This window comes from Cervus elaphus, chromosome 19 (assembly GCF_910594005.1).
Source record: "Cervus elaphus chromosome 19, mCerEla1.1, whole genome shotgun sequence".
In the NCBI taxonomy this organism is placed as follows: domain Eukaryota; kingdom Metazoa; phylum Chordata; class Mammalia; order Artiodactyla; family Cervidae; genus Cervus; species Cervus elaphus.
In genome coordinates this window covers 32,059,132-32,079,228 of record NC_057833.1, presented here as the reverse complement: position 1 = coordinate 32,079,228, position 20,097 = coordinate 32,059,132, and the positions used below count along the sequence as shown (strand labels likewise).

The following is a 20,097-nucleotide window of genomic DNA, read 5'->3' as shown; positions in this document are numbered from 1 at the left end:
GGCCCCCACATGCTTCCAGGTGCAACTGAGAAGCAGATGTCATTCTGGTGGCAGGAGCTAAGTGCGCAGCTGTCGGTAAGCACACACTGTCAGGGGGCAGGGGAGGTGCTTGGAGAAAACAGCAAATACTTCTTTTTTTTCCAAGGCTGTTTCATTCCAAGAAAGCAGAAAGGGCAGACAAAGGAGAGCCACCCCACTCAAGTGAGTAGCCTGGGCTGGGTGCTCTGCTAGGCCATCCTGCAAGGGATGGGAGAAGCTGGGGCAGGCCCTGCCAGCTCCACTCCCCAAACGTAAAAAGGACAGCTCAGTTCTTGGAGGTGGCCCATCCAGGCTGAGGGTTCCCGGACAACAGCAGTGGGAAGACCCGCCGAGGGGGGTGGGGGCGGGGGGAGTGCTCCAAGATGCTAGTGAAGCATCTGCGGGTTTGGCAGCCTCCATATTAACTTCCATGGATGGGAAGGAGATCAAACCAGTCAATCCTCAAGGAAATCAGTCCTGAATACTCATTGGAAGGACTGATGCTGAAGCTGAAGCTCCAATACTTTGGCCATCTAATGTAAAGAGTCAACTCACTGGAAAAGACCCTGATGCTGGGAAAGACTGAGGCAAGAGGAGAAGGGGTGACAGAGGATGAGATGGTTGGAGGGCATCATCGACTCAATGGACGTGAGTCTGAGCAAACTCTAGGAGACAGTGAAGGACAGGCAAGCCTGGAGTGTTGCATGCAGTCCATGGGGTCACAAAGAAATCAAACACGACGGAGCAACTAAACAACAACAACTTCAGCTACTAAACTGATCTTAGTGGTTGCACTCTGCTGGCTGGGGGTCTGGAAAGGCAGCCCACACGGACTGAGGTTGCTTCCAAAACCCCAGGCTGGAAATGCTGCCCCAGGCTCCTGTCTGAGTTTTTCTGGAACTCAAGCCAATCAGCAGGAAGCCAAGAGGCCTGTCCTAGTTGCTGCCCCCTCAATAACCCCAGGGGGCAAAGATCCCTGGGGCTCTTAGAAAGGAAGGGCTACTCACAAATCCTGGGTCTCTATAAACTAGGGGCTGCCAGACCCTGCAGTGTGAACACTGACCTCTGAGCACCATGCCAGTCTGCAGTTTTCCCTGAGGGCACACAGTACTTGCCCATTGCATCTGACTGACTCACCTCCCTCATTCATGTCCTTGATTCAGTCCATCTTCCAGGGTATCAGCCGTGAAGTCATCTTTAACTCCTCCCACACCTTCTCCCACTGCATATTCTGTCACCAAGTTGAACCACAGCCTCAATCGAAATCCCTACCAACTTAGTCCTACCACCCCAGTATCTCTATCCCCACTGCCAACACCCTCATGAAGGCAACCCCCTCTGATATTACAAGAAACTCCTGGGAATTACTATTCAAAGTCTCCTCACTTTCCAACCAATTCCTCATTTCCAGAACAGTCACATGGCCTCATGCTGTTCCCTTGCTCTTAAACCGGCCTGCTCGTCTAGTCTAATCTTATCAAGACAATCTCCTTCATCACCCACAGAGATGTCAGCCTTGCCTTCCAGTCTCCCCAGTAATCCTCTCCCATTAGCCAGTGAAGGCTCTCACACACACACCAAGCTTGGTCCCACCTCCACGCCTTGTCTCCCCTGCTCCAAAATGCCACCTCTTCAGATCCCACCTGACTGTCCAGGCCAATAACTCTTCCAGTCTTTACCTACTCCTCCCGTGCCTGAGATCTCCACTCAGGGCCACACTGTTCACAACCTGAATATCCTAACAGGGCTTCAGGGTCTAACCTCAAGACGCATCAGGGCTGACATCCCATCTCTGTCACATACAAGTCTTTGAACATGCTACCGAACCTCCCTGACTCTCAGCTTCCTCTTCTGTAAAATGGGACAACAACAGTAACTGTCGTTTATAAGTCAGTTACTATTGTAATTAAATGAGGTGGTGTGTATAGAAGTGCCTCATGTGGTATTTGACTCATTACAGACACTCCACTATGATAGGAAGATCCAGGTCATACCCTCTTTTCCTGCGGTCCTCTGTTTCTCTCCTAATACTCACACCTCCACTATAGCACTGGGAGCATAGGGGGCTCTAAATAAGTAAGAGTCCTTGCTAACTGACACAAAACAAAATCTTTTATTTTTAATCTTACTGCAGGAAGCACATATTCTTTTGTACATTAAGCAACATCTCTAGTTTGGAGGCAAGTTCAGATTCATCAAATGCTTGTCATTACTGCCCTGTCCTGCGGTTCCAGCTCCAAAAATAGGTGCTCTTGTTCACATCTCCCCTGGAACAAGGGTGGGGACAAGGGTCGTCCTGGGCTGATCACCCACAACACTGAACATGAGCAGCAGCACGGAGGCCTGGGCGATGTTCACAGAGAGCAGCTCTCGTGTCATCTCCCCAAGATCACCATGTGTGATCACTTTTACCAAGACCCTGCAGCATCTAGAATCACAATACACAGAACACTCAGCAAGTACCTGCAACACCTTTCCCTCACTTTTCAAGCTTATAACTTTCCAGACAATATTTTAAAATAAAAATACAGCATTGGTTACTTTTAAGAACATGTTTTATTCTAAAATGCATGCTTATAATTTTTAAAAAATATAAAAACAAAAGATACAGTTTTGCTGGCACAGGTTCACAAAATGGCACAGCTTTCTGATCTCTACTATTATTTTTTTGGCTGTGTCGCTTAGCTTACAGGATCTTAGTTCACTGACCAGGGATTGAACCCAGGCAGTGAAAACACCAAGTTCTAACCACTGGACCACCCGTCAATTCCCTCGGTCGTCTACTCTTTTCCCTTTAATTCTCTAAGATCTCAGTGACTCTGTATCTTCAACAATCAGCACCTCAACCATGATAGAGATGGACAATAAGTCTCTAGCCCAGCTTGGGGGTGGGGGTGTGCAGAACACCCCAGGAAAATACCTGAGCTGGGTTTTAGGGATCAGTGGGGTGCCGGGGGTGAGGGGCTGGGAGAAGACATTCCAAGCTAAGGGAAGAGTCCAGGCCAACGTGCAGAGGAATGAAAGCATGGAGCATCTGAAGAAAAAGTCCTTAAGGCCAAAGGGAATGCAGGCAGTAGGCAGGTGCTAAGAGACAACACGAGCAAGGAAAGTTAGATAAACTGACTTGTTTACTATTACTTGTTTAGATTAATGTGGTTGAAAATTCCTAGGCAGGGAAATGATGTGACAAGACCCATGTTTTAAAGAAACAACTGGGACTGCAATGTGACAGGTGGAAGGAAGGTAAGGAAGTTAGTTAAGAAGCTTCTGCAGGAGTCTAGGCAAGAAGTGACGAGAACCTGAGCCTTGGCAGTGTAAGAGAGAGGAGGCCAAGCTGGAACCCCATCACTAATGGGAAGTGACATAAAAGAGAGAGGAATACACTATATCCACAACAACATTATCCAAATAGCCAAAAGGAGGAAGCCACCCAAGTGTCCATTGACAGTTGAATGGATAAACAAAATGTGGTCTATATACATGAAATTAAAAGATGCTTACTCCTTTGAAGGAAAGTTATGACCAACCCAGACAGCATATTAAAAAGCAGAGACATTACTTTGTCAACAAAGGTCCGTCTAGTCAAGGCTATGGTTTTTCCAGTAGTCATGTATGGATGTGAGAGTTGGACTGTAAAAAAAAAAAAAAGCTGAGCACCTAAGAATTGATTCTTTTGAACTGTGGTGTTGGAGAAGACTCTGGAGTGTCCCCTGGACTGCAAGGAGATCCAACCAGTCCATCCTAAAGGAGATCAGTCCTGGGTGTTCATTGGAAGGACTGATGTTGAAGCTGAAACTCCAATACTTTGGCCATCTGATGCAAAGAGTTGACTCATTGGAAAAGACCCTGATGCTGGGAAAGACTGATGGCAGGAGGAGAAGGGGACGACAGAGGATGAGATGGTTGGATGGCATCACCGACTCAATGGACATGAGTTTGGGTGAACTCCAGGAGTTGGTGATGGACAGGGAGGCCTGGCGTGCTACGGTTCATGGGGTCGCAAAGAGTCGAACACAACTGAGCGACTGAACTGGTCTATATACATGGAATATTATTCAGCTTTAAAAGGAAAGGAAATTTTGACACATGCTACAACATACATGAACCTTAAAAACAAGGTAAGTGAAATAAGCCAGTCACAAAAGGATAAATCCACTTATGTAAGATACCTAGAACAGTCAAACTCAGAGAGAGAGGAGATAGGATGGTGCTTGCCAGGGGCTGGGAAGGAGGAGGAATGCGGAATTACTGTTTAATTGAGACAGAGTTTCAGTTCTGCAAAATGAAAGGCATTCTAGAGACGGGTAGTGGTGATGGCTGCACAACCATGGGAATCAACTTTATACCACTGAAGTATACACTTAAAATGGTTAAGATGGTAGATTTTATGTTGTGAGTGTTTACACAACTGTTTAAAAAGACAGAGAGGGAGAGGGAGCAGAGTGGATGACCAGGTACATCCCTCAGCCTGAACCGCAGCACTTGAACCAAGCTCCATCCACAGGAAGAAGAATGCAGGAGAGTGAAATGAGAATTCAGAGTTGCACAGGTAACCAGGTTCAACATGAGCTGAGAACACAAACTTTCCCAAAAGGTTTCCTGACATCATCTCTTGCATACCAGGGCTCTAAAACTGATACAACTTTAAATGTAATTAACCGCAGACAAAAAGAGATGGCAAGTGACTTCTTGATTATTAAATGAGAAAAGTAGGATTCTAGGGTACAAAGGGCTGACCACGCACATGCGTCAATTTTGCTCCTTTCTGAAACCCAAATAAAAGAACATTTAAGTGATATTTTAAAACAAACCACAAAATCTGGAAACTGGACTGCAGGTGGATAAGCGCTAAAGACTAAGATGAGCTGACAAAGCCGAACCCTAGACTTACAAGAGGGAAGACAAGATCCAATCTGATTTACACCCCAGAATTTCCAAAAGGCTCTAGATAACTAGAACTGGACATGGAACAACTAACTGGTTCAAAACTGGAAAAGGAGTATGACAAGGCTGTATATTGTCACCCTGTTTATTTAACTTACATGCAGAGTACATCACGCAAAATGCTGGACTGGATGAATCAAAAGCTGGAATCAAGATTGCCAGGAGAAATATCAAGAACCTCAGATATGCATATAATACCACTCTAATGGCAGAAAGTGAAAAGGAACTAAAGAGTCTCTTGATGAGGGTGAAAGAGGAGAGTAAAAAAGCTGGCTTGAAACTCAATATTCAAAAAACTAAGATCAACAACAAAAAAAAACTAAGATCATGGCACCAGGTCCCATCATTTCATGGTAAATAGAAGGTGAAAAAGTAGAAACAGTGACAGATTTTGTCTTCTTGGGCTCCCAAATCACAGCAGATAGTGACAGCAGCAATGACATTAAAAGATACTTGCTCCTCGGAAACCTAGACACATATAAAAAAGCAGAGACATTACTTTGCTAACAAAGGTCCATATAGTTAAAGCTCTGGTTTTTCCAGTAGTCATGCATGGATATGAGAGTTGGACCATACAGAAGGTTGAGCGCTGAAGAATTGATGCTTTTTGAATGGTGGTGCTGGTGAAGACTCTTGAGAGTCCTTTGAACAGCAAGGAGATTAAACCAGATCCTAAAGGAAATCAACCCTGAATATTCATTGAAAGGACAGATGCTAATGCTGTAATACTTTGGCCACCTGATGTGAAGAGCTGACTCACTGGAAAAGACCCTAATGTTGGGAAAGATTGAAGGCAGAAGAAGGGGGTGACAGAGGATGAGATGGTTAGATGACATCACCAACTCAATGGACATGAATTAGAGCAAACTCCAGGAGATAGTGGAGGACAGAGGAGCTTGGTGCAGTCCATGGGGTCACAAAGAGTTGGACACAACTTAGGGACTGAACAACAACTCCAGCTTACTCTGATATTAGGGTGAAAAGGAGTTAAAGAGGAAAAGTTGTGGAGGTAACACTCAGGGCCCCAGATTCCTTCTCTATTCCAAGAAGTCCCGCCCCACACTGTTGCTGTAGTCGTGCAGTTGTGTCCTCCCACACTAGCGAACTACTGATTTATTCTCTAAAGCAGGTAAAAAAAATTTATTCTCTAAATGCAGGTCTGTGGGACAATGGGTTCAGTTAAAAATAGGGGTGCCACAATACACAGAGACTTAGAAATGTATGTGTCATGTACGTGTATCAGTCCAGAATTGGTCAGAAAATACAAGCTATTCTAGGTATTTCAGGCAGGAAGGGATTTAACACAGGGAAATAGAGAGACAAAATCACGAGAAGAGCTGTAAGAGCCAAGACCAGAGAAACCACCACTCAAGTTCAGGAAATCAGAACACACAAACATCACAAGAAACTGCACAAATGATCCCAGCTCCCCCCATGACTGATGTCCCCACGAGTCCCAGAAGGACACACTCACATCTGCCATGTGCAATAGCAATAGTAGCTTCTTCTCTTTCACCTTCCAAATCTCTCTGGCAGAACCAAAATCAGAATCCTGCCATCAAGGATGGGGATCAAAACAAGGATAGGGTTGAGAACCAGGAGACAGTATATGAAATAGCTGGTATTCAATATCCAGATGCTGAGACCACCCTCATCCTCTTCTGCTTAGCTCCCTGAGTCCTCGCAGATAGATCTTCAGTTTCCAGACAAGCGATAACAACAGTCTCCTAACCAGTGGTCAAAGGAAAAAAAAAAATCAGGATACAACAATACAAGGTTCCCCAAAGAAATAGCCCAGCCAGATGACCCTACAATAAAACTTACAGGCAACAGAATGAAGAATTCTCTTCTCTGAAAGAACCAACAATGTCCAGGTCCAAATATTAATAGTTGCAGTTTTCAAAGAGTCAAAATCTGTAAGTTTTAATTTGCTTTAAAAAGAATGAGCCTGTAGAATATGATATTATGGTTGAGCTAAGATTAACAAGTTATTTGATCACCACAAATGTGAAAAAGTGAATCTACAAAAACCACAGTGCAGGCAGAATAAGTCACTGGAGTAACCAGCTGTACTTTTCCTGCCTAAACTCTAGAACTTTGGTTTTCAAAGTATGGCCTAGAGACCCTGTGATGCCCCAAGACCCTTCAAGGGACCTGGGAGGTCAAAACTATTTTCATAATGAACTTGTCTTTTTTCACTCACATTCTTTCACGAGCATTTCTCAGAGTCTACATGTCATCTGATGACATCATCACTCTAACAGTTAATCGAATGGAAGTTGTTTTAAGTTTTTCTGTCTTAATTTCTAACATAGTAAATATCAATAGAATGAAACCACACAAAAGCTCTTTGAAGTCCTCAAAAATGTTTAAGAATAAAGGGTCCAAAAAGCTTGAGAATTCTTACTGTAAAACAACTTTTTAGTTAGTTGCTTTTAGAAGGGAACTTTTTTGTTTGTTTAAATAACTTTATTTATTTTTGGCTGTGCAGGGTCTTCAGGCAGGCTTTTCTCTACTTGCAGCAAGCTCTCTAGTTGCAGCATGCAGATCTCTCCCTCCAGCAGCTTCTCTTGTTGTGAAGCATAGGCTCTAGAGCACTGGCTGAATAGTTGTGGCACATGGGTTTAGCTGTTCCACAGCATGTGTGATGTTCCACAACCAGGGACCAATCCTGTGTATCCTACATCAGAAGGCAGATTCTTTACCACTGAGTCACCAGGAAAGCCCAGAAGGGAACTTTCGATATGTGAAACCAATTATACTTAAAGTTTACACCTTCAAAGAGGGGAAAAAAATGTGTAAATTTCTAAATTTTGCTTTACTATCTTATACCTGTTTATCCATTAGAAGGAGGATCTTTCCACATAGATCCTAAATTATTTCTCCCCCTTGGAAACAAGTAAGCCCCATAAAGGCAAGTAGTATTGCCCAGAAGGCTGCATACACAGCACAACAGTAAAAAGAACCGTTTCTACAGGGATTCAGACAGATACTTGTGTATCACTGATCACAGCAGCTTTATTCACGATCCTTAAAAGGTAGAAACCACCCAGATGTCCATCCACAGATGAATGGATACACAAAATGTGGCCTATACCAAATACAGAATATCATTCCCTCTCAGGAAATTCTGGCACATATTGCAACATGGACGAACCTTGAAAATATACAAAGTGAAATAAACCGGACACAAAAGGACAAATACTCTGTGATCCCAGTTACATGTGGTATCCAGAATGTGCAAATTCACACAGACAGAAAATAGAACAGTGGCAACCCACAAGATGGAGGTAGTGGGGGATGGAAAGTTATTGCTTCATGGGTACAGAGTCTCAGTTTGGGATGATAAAGAAGTTCTGGAAGTGGATGGTGATAATGGTTGCATGGCAATGTGAATGTACTTACAGCACTGAATTGTACAATTAACATGGTTAAAGTGGTATAAATAAAGAACAAAAAGAGATTCTAGAGCCAGGTAACCTGGATTCAAATCTCAGGTCTGCCACTTAATATTTTGTGCGATTTTTGTGCTTCAGTTTCCTCATCTGCAAAATGATGATAACACACAGCATGAGGTTGTTTTGAGGATTACATGAGTTAACATATGAATAAACACAAGCCTAGAATGCTGCCAGGCGCCTAGTAAATGCCCTGTCACTGACTCTCAAACTTTGGCATGCCTCAGAATCACCTGGAAAGCCTATTCAAATCAGGCTTGCTAGACCCCCAATCCCCTGAGTGTCTGCTTCAGTGGTCTGAGAAGGGACCCAAGAATTGGCATGTTTACAGGTTCCCAGGACTTACTGGTGCTGCTCGTCCAGGAAGCACAGGTTGAGAACCAGTGCTCTGTACAAATATTAGCTGTCATTATTATTATTAGCAATGTCTGAGGTAGTACCAGGCAAATCCACAAATACTGGGAGAAGGAAGGAAAGACAGAAGTATATTCCTCCTCTACTTACAGAATACTTCCCTTCTGGCCACCAAATGTGGGGGGAGGGGGGGCATGGGGAGAGGGTGTTTCTCCCACAGAAAGCAATTCTCCATCTCTCCATAGGCACCAAGTGCCCCAGAATTTAACTCAGTTAAGGAGCCTGGTGGGCTACAGTCCACGGGGTCGCAAAGAGTCGGACCCGACTGAGTGACGAACACACACTGACGCTTTTTACCTGGAGTTACCATCACAGTCCGCACATTAAAGACTCAGCCCCACGAGGCTGCTTCCCCCTGCCCCCCCAACCTTAACCACCAATGGGAAGCCTGGGTTATCACCTGTGCTCCTGAAGAACGGGCTATAAATAGTATCCCACGAAGACGTTCTCAGGTTCAATTAATTTGCTAGAGAGGCCCACAGAACTCAGGAAAACAATTTACTTACAGGATTATCAGCTTATTACAAAGGATGTCAAAGGATATCAATGAGCAACCAGAAGAAGTGATAGGCAGGGCAGGGGGAAAGGCGTGTGGAGTTCTGTGACCCTCAGCACCCTCCAACCCGAGTTCAGGGATTTTTGTTGCAGCTGTCTTCATCAGACAGGTGAGAATGACTGCACCACTGGCCACTGTTGATTACGCCAATCTACAGTTCCTCTCCCCTTCCAGGAGGGAAAAGCTTCCCAGGTGGCTCAATATAAAGGGAGACACAGGTTCAATCCCTGGGTGGGGAAGATCCCCTGGAGAAGGCAACCCACTCCAGTATTACTGCCTGGAAAATCCCACAGACAGGGGAGCCTGGCAGGCTACAGTCCACGGGGTCACAAAGAGTTGGACATATCTGAGTGACTGAACAACAACCCAGGAGATGAGGAGGGGCTGATAGTTCCAACCTTCTAATCACTAGGGTGGTTTCCCTGGCAACCAGGGGCTTTCCAAAAGCCTCTGATATAAACTCAGGTGTGGCTGAAAGGAGATTGTTAAGAATAATGAAAGACACCTTCATGGCTCTTATCATTTAGGAAATCCCAAGAGTTTTAGGAGCTCTGTGTCAAGAATAGGAACAAAAATCAAATATACATTTCTTACCGTAAATCACAGAAGAATTTACTGAGCCCCTAATATGAAATTTTCCTACAAGGAGAGGATCTCAAAGCCTTTCCCAATGAATATCTACACCAGCAACTACCAAACTGAGGCTCCCAGAGATTTGCAAAGACTCCCAAGGAAGGCAGAGAACCAACAGTGACCTCTCAACATCACTAAGAGATCTCAGAACTTTGGAGAATGGGGAAAGAGCTCCTTTTTACAAAATAGTGCTGACACTGGAAGGGAAGAAGAGGTGAGGGGGACAGGACTTAAGCTGGTCTCACAGCCATTTTTGGGGTGTGTGCCCCTGCTCACAGTAGCAAGTGGCCTGACAGTCCTAGCCTCGTTGCTGCACTGGGATCTCTCCATTCTCAGAGGCTGCTGGTCTCAGCAAGCCTGCAGGGAGCCTGCTTAGCCTCCCAGGCACAAACACAAGCGTAGAAGAGTCCAAGTGTTTCAGCCCTGGGGCACACCCTTGACCAACCGGCCACAGGAGCCAGTGGATAAACACTCTCTTCTTCCGGGGCCCGGGGCGGGAAGGCAATGCTGAGGGGCACTGATAGTTCGCCAGAGTCCTGGTGGGGAGCATGGGCCCAGTAACTCACCTTCGTTTGGCTTTCCTTCCTTCCCTTTGTCCCTATTCCTTTGGACCTTCTTCCCCTTCTGTTCCCTGGGATACCTTTCCAAAATAAAAGGCCTAGGCCAAAGCCCTTTTCTCAGTCTTCAATTGACCCCAGCTGAGACAGGACAAAAGCTCAGCTCCCCACACCCACATAGGTGGGGCGGGGGCATAATTAGCAGCCAGCCCTGTGGCCCTGCTCCTCTCCTACCTAGTGAAAGGGACAAGGCTTTGCACCTGGTAGATGCTTTAAAACTACCAGTTAACTGGGTAAAAAGAAATAAAATGATGGCAAACTATATGACACTCTAACTGCTGTGTTGTACAACACAGACCCTAAGTAATGTAAGCTTCAGAGGAAAGGATGAAGTCTAAAGCAGAAGGAAAGGGCTGAGAAAGAGCTTTGAAAGATTACCAAGAGAGGAAAGTGGTCCTAGAAAAGGAAAAAAGTCTCCAACAGGTTGAAGACCCAGAGTCTGGACTCCCCAGAGCTGGCAACCTAGAAAGGGGGGAAAGGTGGGACACGGTATATTCAGATGAAGGTGGGGTTCAATGACTAAGGAGGAGAGAGATTTTATTACATGGTAGTTCATGAAGGTTGTGAGCATAAGTATGAACCAATGTCCCCCATTTAACTACATCAAACTTTCTACATAACCCCTGACAATCAAACACTTGGGCTTACAACTTCTTATCTCTTTCTTTTCTTCCTGTGAAAGTGAAAGTGTTAGTAGCTTTTAGTCATGTCTGATTCTTTGCACCCCTATGGACTGTATGAAGCCCACCAGGCTCCTCTGTCCATGGAATTCTCCAGGCAAGAATATTGAAATGGGTTGCCATTCCCTTCGCCAGGGGATTTTCCTGACCCAGCAATTGAACCCAGATCCTTTGCATTGCAGGCAGATTCTTTACCATCTGAACCACCAGGGAAGCCCCATTTCTTCCTATAGCAATTACTAATTGGCCAGGCACATATATTTATTTAATCCACAAAACATCCCCATGAGGTAGGATCTATTATCGTCTTCATTTTGCAGACTGGAGAAACTGGGACACAGAGAAGTTACAAAGCTGGGTGACAGAGCTGGAATTCAACCCTGCCAGTCCAGCTCTTTCTTTCACATCTGTCCCCCACAACAAAGTCCCACTTTCTACATGAGAATCCCACAAGATTCCTTTCCCAGTGTTTCCCATGTGGTGTATCCTTACCATTTTCATAACCCATAACCACAGATAATTTGTATGTTTCCTAGACATTCATTGAGTTCCTGGTACATATACCAGATGCTCGGCCAGCAGCTGGGAACACAAAGCCCCCCTTTCCAGGAAGGTCCCATTACAGAGCCTGCAAGATGAACCAAGTCCTGGAGAGGTGAACCTTACTGGTCACGGTGAGACAGTGGACCAAACTGGTAGGTGAAAAGACAAATTCTCACTCATTCCAAAATAACTTTTACTGGGCATCTGCTCTGTGCAAATCCCTAGCAAGTGGGAAGAAAGGAAGGAGAGGGACACCGAAATCAGTTGTCACGCTGTCCCACTTCACACCGCGAAGGTGAAGAATAGCAACAGTGGTCACACCACACCTTAGACATGGGAGACGCAAAATAAAAATGTATCAGTTCAGTCTTCCTCTAACACCCCTTTAAACCACATTACTCACAGGAGCTTTCCATGACTGACCGCATGAAATTCAAGATCCTGTTCTTGGCATTCAAGGCCCCCATCTTCTATTCTACCTGGTTCTGACCTCACTGCTTATCAAATCAGTCTTTTTCTTCCAAATACATTATTAGCAAATAAAAAGAAAATATTCACAGTTTGGGTTTGCACATATAGTTTATGTGGCCTAGAATGTTGTTCTATTTATTTCTAATCATCTTTATTTATGACCATTTTCAAAAGTATCCAATGCAAGGATGACTATTCTTTCCACTCAGATGATTTTGGTCCTCTCTCTACCACGGTCTTACCGCACTGGTGAATTAAAGCCTCTGCTGTTTGGCACCAGTGAACTTTGCTCTGTATGGTTCTTATAACCATACATGTAACAGCGGGCACATAGTGGGTGCTCTAGAACCCTTATGAGATTCATGATGAAGTGTTAAATAAGTACCATAGGGAAAGGTCTCGAACTATCATGCACTGTACTTTAATATAACTTGTTATAAAATCTTCTTTCTCTTCCTCCCTTGAAACATAGATAAAGAAATATACTGATTCATCGGCTTGTAAATAAGCCCAGTCTTCCCCAAGGAACTACTTCGACATGAATGAAATCAGTTTACACTGGACAAGATACTTCTAGAATAGTGTTTGGCACACAGTAAGCTTCCAGTAACTATTTGTGAAAGTGAGTAAAATAATCAGCTTTTTTTCTTCACTCCTACCATACACTATAAAATACAGTAGAGACTTTCAGTAACAAAGTTTGTAAGAAGAATCTGAAGAGTAACCCAGTTTAAACAAAGAGAAGTCGGTTTTACCCACTTTACATGTTGTATTATCCTAGGGGCTACTTTCCCCATGGCATTCACAATCTTCGATTACTTAAGTTAATTAGGGTCATTCTTCTCCACCTTTAGAAGCTATTAGTGGAAACCTGCTCAACACTAGACACAAAATCTGAAAATGACATTTTTCAGATACTTTGTGGATACAATGACACTGCTGACAGACACACTCAGGAGTGTGATCACAAGCTGCTAAGTAATAAATGTAACCATTACATTTCACACTACACACCTTTTTAAAAGAAAAAAGAAGCAATGAGCAAATAAATGAGACTTTTATCTCCCAAACGATCTTTTATTAGCATAAAAGAAAAATATCACAGAAAGGATACAAATTCTGCAACTCCACTGTGTACAAAACAAAAAGCCTTGGAAATCAGCCGAAAGCAACTCAAGATAATAAGGATACTTTGGAACATGTGCCATTTATCTGGCTTTTTTTTTTTCATCCAACAAAACATAATATGAATAAACTGTGTTAGACTATTGTTGTGAAACCTGCCTCGGCGCCTCCAATCCAGAAACCTCCCTTTTGCATTGAGATCTGCCGAGTGACACATGAGCTCTAAAGTGGGTGGATAAAAATAACCTGGTCCTCAAAAAGACATGATAAACGCCAGACAGCTGAGTCACTTTGAAGCCCATTTTGACTCCCGAAAAGGACAGTTCACCCTCCTTTTTCCGTCTCACACATACACATACAACCTGGTGAAAAACACACCAACAGCGCCGGGAGGACGGCGGTGGTGCGTCTCGACTTCCCCCGCCAGTCTCTGAGGTCACGACTCGCGACTGAACTTTTAATAATTTATACTGGTGCATTTCACTCAAAGTGACTCGTTTAGGAGGGAAAGAGAAGATTCGGGAAACCGTAACAATCCAACAGACCCTCGATTTCTGCTGCCCCAGTGGAAGCACCCGAAGGTTTCTTCCGATGTTCTGACGGAAAGAAAAGGAGTGGGGAGTAATTTAAAGTGGAGAGAGGAAAGCAGAACAGTCCAGGAGTGGGAATCCCTGAGCAAAGCAAACGGTCCCACAAAGAGAGGGGCTGCGTGCATCCGGGGTGAATCAATCTCGTCCGCCCACCCGCCCTCCGCGCTCGCCCCAAAGAGAACGCAAACCATCTGCAACGCATAGTTAAGATTAGGGAACTCTTCGACTCGATCTATCTTTCAAACGGTGGCGGGGCTTTGGAACCGCTGCTAGGAATTGGGGTCCTGGCAGCCTAAGAAGGCTGGCGGAGCAAACCACCCCGGCCGCCCCGGGCTTCGGCTGCAGCAGCCCTGGGGAATCCAGCGCCGCCGGGCACCCAGTAGGCACTCCTTAAGTGTCTGCCGAACTGCCCTGCCCCCGAGCCAACTCTGGAGCCCGGAGGAGCCGGTCCCGGGCTGCCACCGCGCATCTTCTCCCCCCTACCCCGCGCTTCACGTGCGGCCGAGTTCGGCGGCTCGCGGCCGCCCCAGGCCGCGGGCACCGCGACCTCCCCCGAGGCGCCGTCCCGCCGCCGAGCCTCACTTACCGGGGAGTCGTAGGAGAAGGCGCACTCGTTCTTGTAGACCCTGTCCCCGGACCTGGGCACGCGGATCGTGGGCATGTGGGGCACTAGCAGCTCGCCGATGTCTCCTGCAGCCATCTTCCTGCTGCCGCTGCCGCCCGGCATACCGAACAGGGCGCCCCGGCGCTGCATGGCCGCGGTGCGCACTCGAGCCGAGCCGAGCGGAGCGCTGGGTCTGCCCACCGCGGCGGCGGCGGGCTGCGCGGGCGACGGGAGCCGAGCCGGGACGGGCGGGCAGAGCCGGCCGCAGGGCGGGAGCGGGCACCCCGGGCCTGGGCTGGCGGGTGAAGGGGACGCTGCTATTTTTAATCCAATGGCGAATCGCCGGCCCAGCTGCAGCGTCAGGCGGGGCGCTCGGGAGCACCCGCCGCAGCGCGCGGGGAGGGGGCGCTGGCGAGGGGCCTGGGGCCCCGGCCCGGCTTGGAGGACGGGGCGGAGGGCGCGTCCCGGGGGCTCAGGCTTCGGAGCCCGCTGCGGTGGGGCACCACCGCCGCGTTTTCTATCCTAAATCGCTAGTCTGTGAAGGGGCAACTCCGAGGCAGCCAACACAAAGGGCAGGATTTGAGATTTTTTAAACCGCTTGCTTTTAAACAACCAGGATAATAGCGGGGACGTACCCTGATTGGATGGGGGTGAGACTCTAGAACCTAAAGTGGGGCCCAAATCTAAATTTGTTTTTCGCACTTCGATATTAAGCTAAGACTTGCTCCTCACCTTTCTAAGATCTAAAGCTCATTGAAAGAGCATAGAGTAAGATTAAGTAAGGATAAATGTATATTTTTCCAGTAATACTGACTTTTCTTCCGTATTGGAGAGAGTATCAAGATTATTTGAGGGAGGGTATATTTTTGTCTCTCTTTGGAAAGTCTTCTCTTCGTGAACCATTTCAGTTGACTGATTTGGGATCTTACTTCATACATACTTCTTCCCTGCCTTTGCATATCCAGTTCCTTAAATAATAAATGGGAATAGGTTGGGGTGGGAGGTGATATAATAATCTGCAAAAACAGAGCATGTGTCACAGCATACTCTTATTTTCTTCAAAAAAAAAAAGAAAAGAAACTCAGAACATGAGTCCAAATCCCCTGAATTTCCCTAACTACATCTAATCTAAAGGGCAGGATACCAGTGACACTTACCAGTTAATGAAACAGAAAAAGTGACTCAATACACTGATTTTTATGCAAATCAAAACTACAATGAGGTACCGCTTCACAGAGGGTCAGAATGACCATCAATAAAAAGTCTACAAACACAAATGCTGGAGAGGGTGTGGAGAAAAGGGACCTCTCCTACACTGTTGGTGGGAATGTAAGTTGGCATAGCCACTGTGGAAAACAGTATGGAGGTTCTCAGAAAACTAAAAACAGAAATTACCATATGATCCAGCAATCCCACCCCTGGGCAGATACGCAGATAAGACTATAATTCCAAAAGGTACACGCACCCCTATGTTCATAGCAGCACTATCTACAATAGCCAAAACACGGAAACAACCCAAGTGTCTGTCAACGGATGAATGGATAAGGAAGAGGTGGTACATGTATACATTGAAATACTACTCAGCCATGAAAAAGAACAAACTAATACCATTTGCAGCAACTTAGATACAACTACAGACTATCATACTAAGTGAAGTAAGTCGGAAAGAGAAAGACAAATACCATGTAATATCACTTATGTGTGGAATCTAAAATATGGCTCAAATGAAACAGACTTACAGATATAGAGAATAGACATGTGGTTGCCAAGGGCAGGGGGAGAGTGAGAAAAGACTGGGAATTTGGGGTTGGTAGATGCAAACTATTACGTTTAGAATGGATGAAAAACAAGGTCCTAATGTATAGCACAAGGAACTATATCCAACTTCCAGTGATAAACCATAATGGAAAAGAATATTTTTTAAAAAATGTATGTATGTGTATAACTGAGTCACTTTGCTGTACAACAGAAATCGGCACAACATCGCAAATCAACTGTACTTCAATTTGAAAAAAACAAAAACAAAGAAACATGCTGATTTCTATAAGCCTTTCCCAGGTCAAATAGTACTTAAATTATTTTTCTTTTTTCTTTCATTATTTCTGTCACTCTGTCTGCTTCTGCAGATGTGCTGGCTTTGCGAGGGAGAAATGATGGTACCTGGAATTTGACGTGAGTTACCCGAAAGAGACAGATGAACTCTTTCTGCACTTCTAAATTTCCAAACCTCAAGCAAGGCTCAAACACACCACACATCTATGTAACTCACAACTTTCTAACTCAATCTAATGGAAATGGAGAAGAGGAGACAAAAGTAAAAAAAGTAAACACTGTTGCTACTCTCATCCTTGGGAAGATACTCTCAAGAAGTTTTTGCTTTTTATTATCCTCACCCACTTATCACCTTCTGTAGTATCTGTGCCTGTTTCAGGTTCAAGGATGAAGCTTGCTTGTCTAATTACAGAGAAAAACTTGATACAGGAACCTTCCAAATATTTTAAATATTTTTAAATTGAATGCAAATTAAATCAAGACACCATTTTTCACACTTCACATTAATACAGATATGCTGAGTTGGCCCAGGTTTGGGAAATAGGCCCTCATATACTTTGCTGATAGACTGAAACATTCGATCTCTTTGGAGGGAAATTTAATACTAAGTATGATTTTATATGCCTATACTAATTTCCCCCAGCAATTCTTCATCTAGACATTTATGCTACAGATAAGTTCACACTATATAAGGCTATTTGTTGGAGCATTGCTATAGTAACAAAAAACTAAGAAGAGCCTAATAATCCATCTATAGGAAGTGGTTAAAACACAGTACCGCTGAAAGAATAAAGCACCCTGTATGTGCTGCTGTGAAATAATCTTCAAATCATATTACTAGATTAAAAGAGCCGAGAATTAATGTGTAAAAGCAAGACCATGCGTTCAAGGCTAAGGATATGCCAGAATGCCTACTGCACATCCTATATACTGTGGGCCTTCCTTCTACGTGTCGGTAACTGTGCTAAATATTTTTAATGTTGCCCCTAAATAGCTACAGATTTAGATATCAATATTCTATTAGTAAATTTATGCAACACTGTAGATGAATAGGTGCTTGTTTGGCCTTTGGAAGCCTCTGGAAGAATACACAAGAAATTAATGACAGGCTCTGTGGAGAGAAACACAATGCCTAGGTTTAAAGAGGCACTTACTACCACTCTTTACCTTTCTGTACCATTAACAATTTTTATCATGTGCAAGTATTGCTCTAAAAAGTAATTAAAACTCAATTGTGAAAATAATCTAAGTTCAGTAATAACCAGTAATATTAATAGAGGTTGAGGACAATTACTGCACCACTATAAAAATACATCCCAACTTTTTTCATGCAATGAAACTTTGAAAATGACAATATTTGTACAGCCCACTAAAGTAATTGGTTAATTACTTCAATTCATGAAGCCTGGGGCTACTAGTCTGGGGGGGGTCCCAGTGACCCCAAGCCCCACCCATGCACTCCCAAGGATCAAAGAGATATTATCACACCCGAATACCATCTCTGTATATCAAATTGTCAATGGCATGCCAGATGGAAAGTTTTAATCAAAACAAGGGAAAATGACACCATCTAAATATGGATGAATGATTAAATTGGGTATATCTATTCAAAAATGTTTATATAAGTCTTAAAAAGGATTTTTGTAAAAATGACTGTTTTAATCCATTTGTAGTATGTTAGCTTAATCTATTTACAATAGTTATACAATATTATTGTGAGACTTCAATTAAAAATAAACATGCATTTTTGACAAAACTGGAAAGACGTAAAATTTAAAGAGTTACATTTAGGATTTGGTTATAAGATTTTGTTTATATTTTTAAAATTTCTGCAATGATGCCACATTTGTTTTATAAAAAATATTTCAAGGCAAAAAAGCTGAGATAATGTCTTAATTGTGCCATTGTGGGAAAAATTCTAGTTCTGTTACTGGAATTTTTGAAACTTAATTTTGCAAATTCAATGTGAATTTATAACTGGACTGTGTCACTATTGGGTCAGTTTCCACATGCTAATCTTGATCAAAGAGCAGGAATAAAGTGGTGATGGATACACAATTTTAACTTCCAACATAAATTTAAAGTCTTACCAAAGAGATTTCAGAGGACTGAAGATGAACTGACTTTCGTCACGTCAAGGTGGTTAGACCACCAAGTCACTCCACAGCTCAAAAGCCTCCTCCCATGATGTTCAGTGGAGCCCAGACTCCGCTGGCCTGGCATTCAGGAACCTCCCCCAACTAACACTCCTTCTTGTCAGACTTTACTCCCATGCCTACACTCCTGGTGAACACAATTTACTGTCCCCCAAGGATAAATGTACTTGTCTCAGCCTCGGTTGAAAGCTCTCTCCTCTCATTTCTATCTTCTCAATCCTTTCAAGACTTTTCCCATGAAACCTTTTCTGATTGCTCCAACCCTCAGGGATCAATCTTTTAAAAATGACAGTCCCCAAGAGAAAAATCTTTTAAAAGAAGTTATATTTCTTAGCATCCTTGCACATCGTGGAAACTCAGTGTTTATGGAATATTGCCCACCCAGAATGGAGTTGTCTGCTTATTTTAGACACTCAATAAGTACCTACCAATGAATGACTCACATCTCTGACATTGTAATAGATATGTTTTGCAGTCAGCTTTGTTCCTTTTAGGTAAAATTCATTGCTGCATAAATGTTCCCAGAACTGACAGAGGTTACATTAAAACATGACATGAATATTAGTTACTGTGACTAATGCCAAAAAGGAGAATTGGGAAAATCTACAGAGAAAAAGATATCTTAATTATTTCAATTAATGGAAAAGCTCTTGACCTCAGATGTCCTCTAATTATGTGCAGTGATCTGTTAAAGCCATGTATGGTGACAGCTTGTTGTGGAGACATCCATAAAATTTTCTGTCCTGGCAGAGAGCCCCTGCAAGAAGCACTGGTTATTAATATAAAACAATAGGTCACTGGTTAAGAAATGTAAGGCATTTTCTGCTTGAAGCAATTCTATATAACAACCAAAAGTCATATGGTTTAAGAATATTCATTGACATGGAAAAATGATCTCTGTAATGCAAACAGCAAGAAGAGACTGTCAATGAGCATATATACTATCATTCTGTCTAAATACATACACACATATACATAGTCATAGCATAAAAAATACTAAGTTCAAATAAGCTGTTAGTGGTGTGTATCTCTGACTGCAAAAATTATTTTTATTTCTTTTTTCTTTGTCCTCTTCCATGTTATCTAAATGTTTTCGATTAAGTCTCCATTTCCTTTTGTAAATAAGAGGTTTTTTTTTTACATTAAATGAAAGGTTAACTCTTTATATTACCATTGATTATGTCAGTTTTCTCTTCCACCTGCCTTCTTTCTTACTTGCTTGTCCCCTTTACCTTC

The 20,097-nt window shown here is 43.7% G+C and overlaps 1 protein-coding gene across 2 annotated transcripts in view; it reads right to left on the bottom strand.

Annotated features, from left to right (window-relative positions):
- USP13 (ubiquitin specific peptidase 13) overlaps positions 1-14,962 on the bottom strand; it is a 130,571-nt gene extending 115,609 nt beyond the window's left edge. For both annotated transcript variants that reach the window (XM_043873797.1, XM_043873798.1), the window contains exon 1: positions 14,636-14,962. In XM_043873797.1, coding sequence (XP_043729732.1) covers positions 14,636-14,803 — 168 coding nt within the window. In that variant the 5' untranslated portion in view covers positions 14,804-14,962. The remainder of the gene's footprint in view (positions 1-14,635) is intronic.
- Between the last annotated feature and the right edge of the window lie 5,135 nt (positions 14,963-20,097).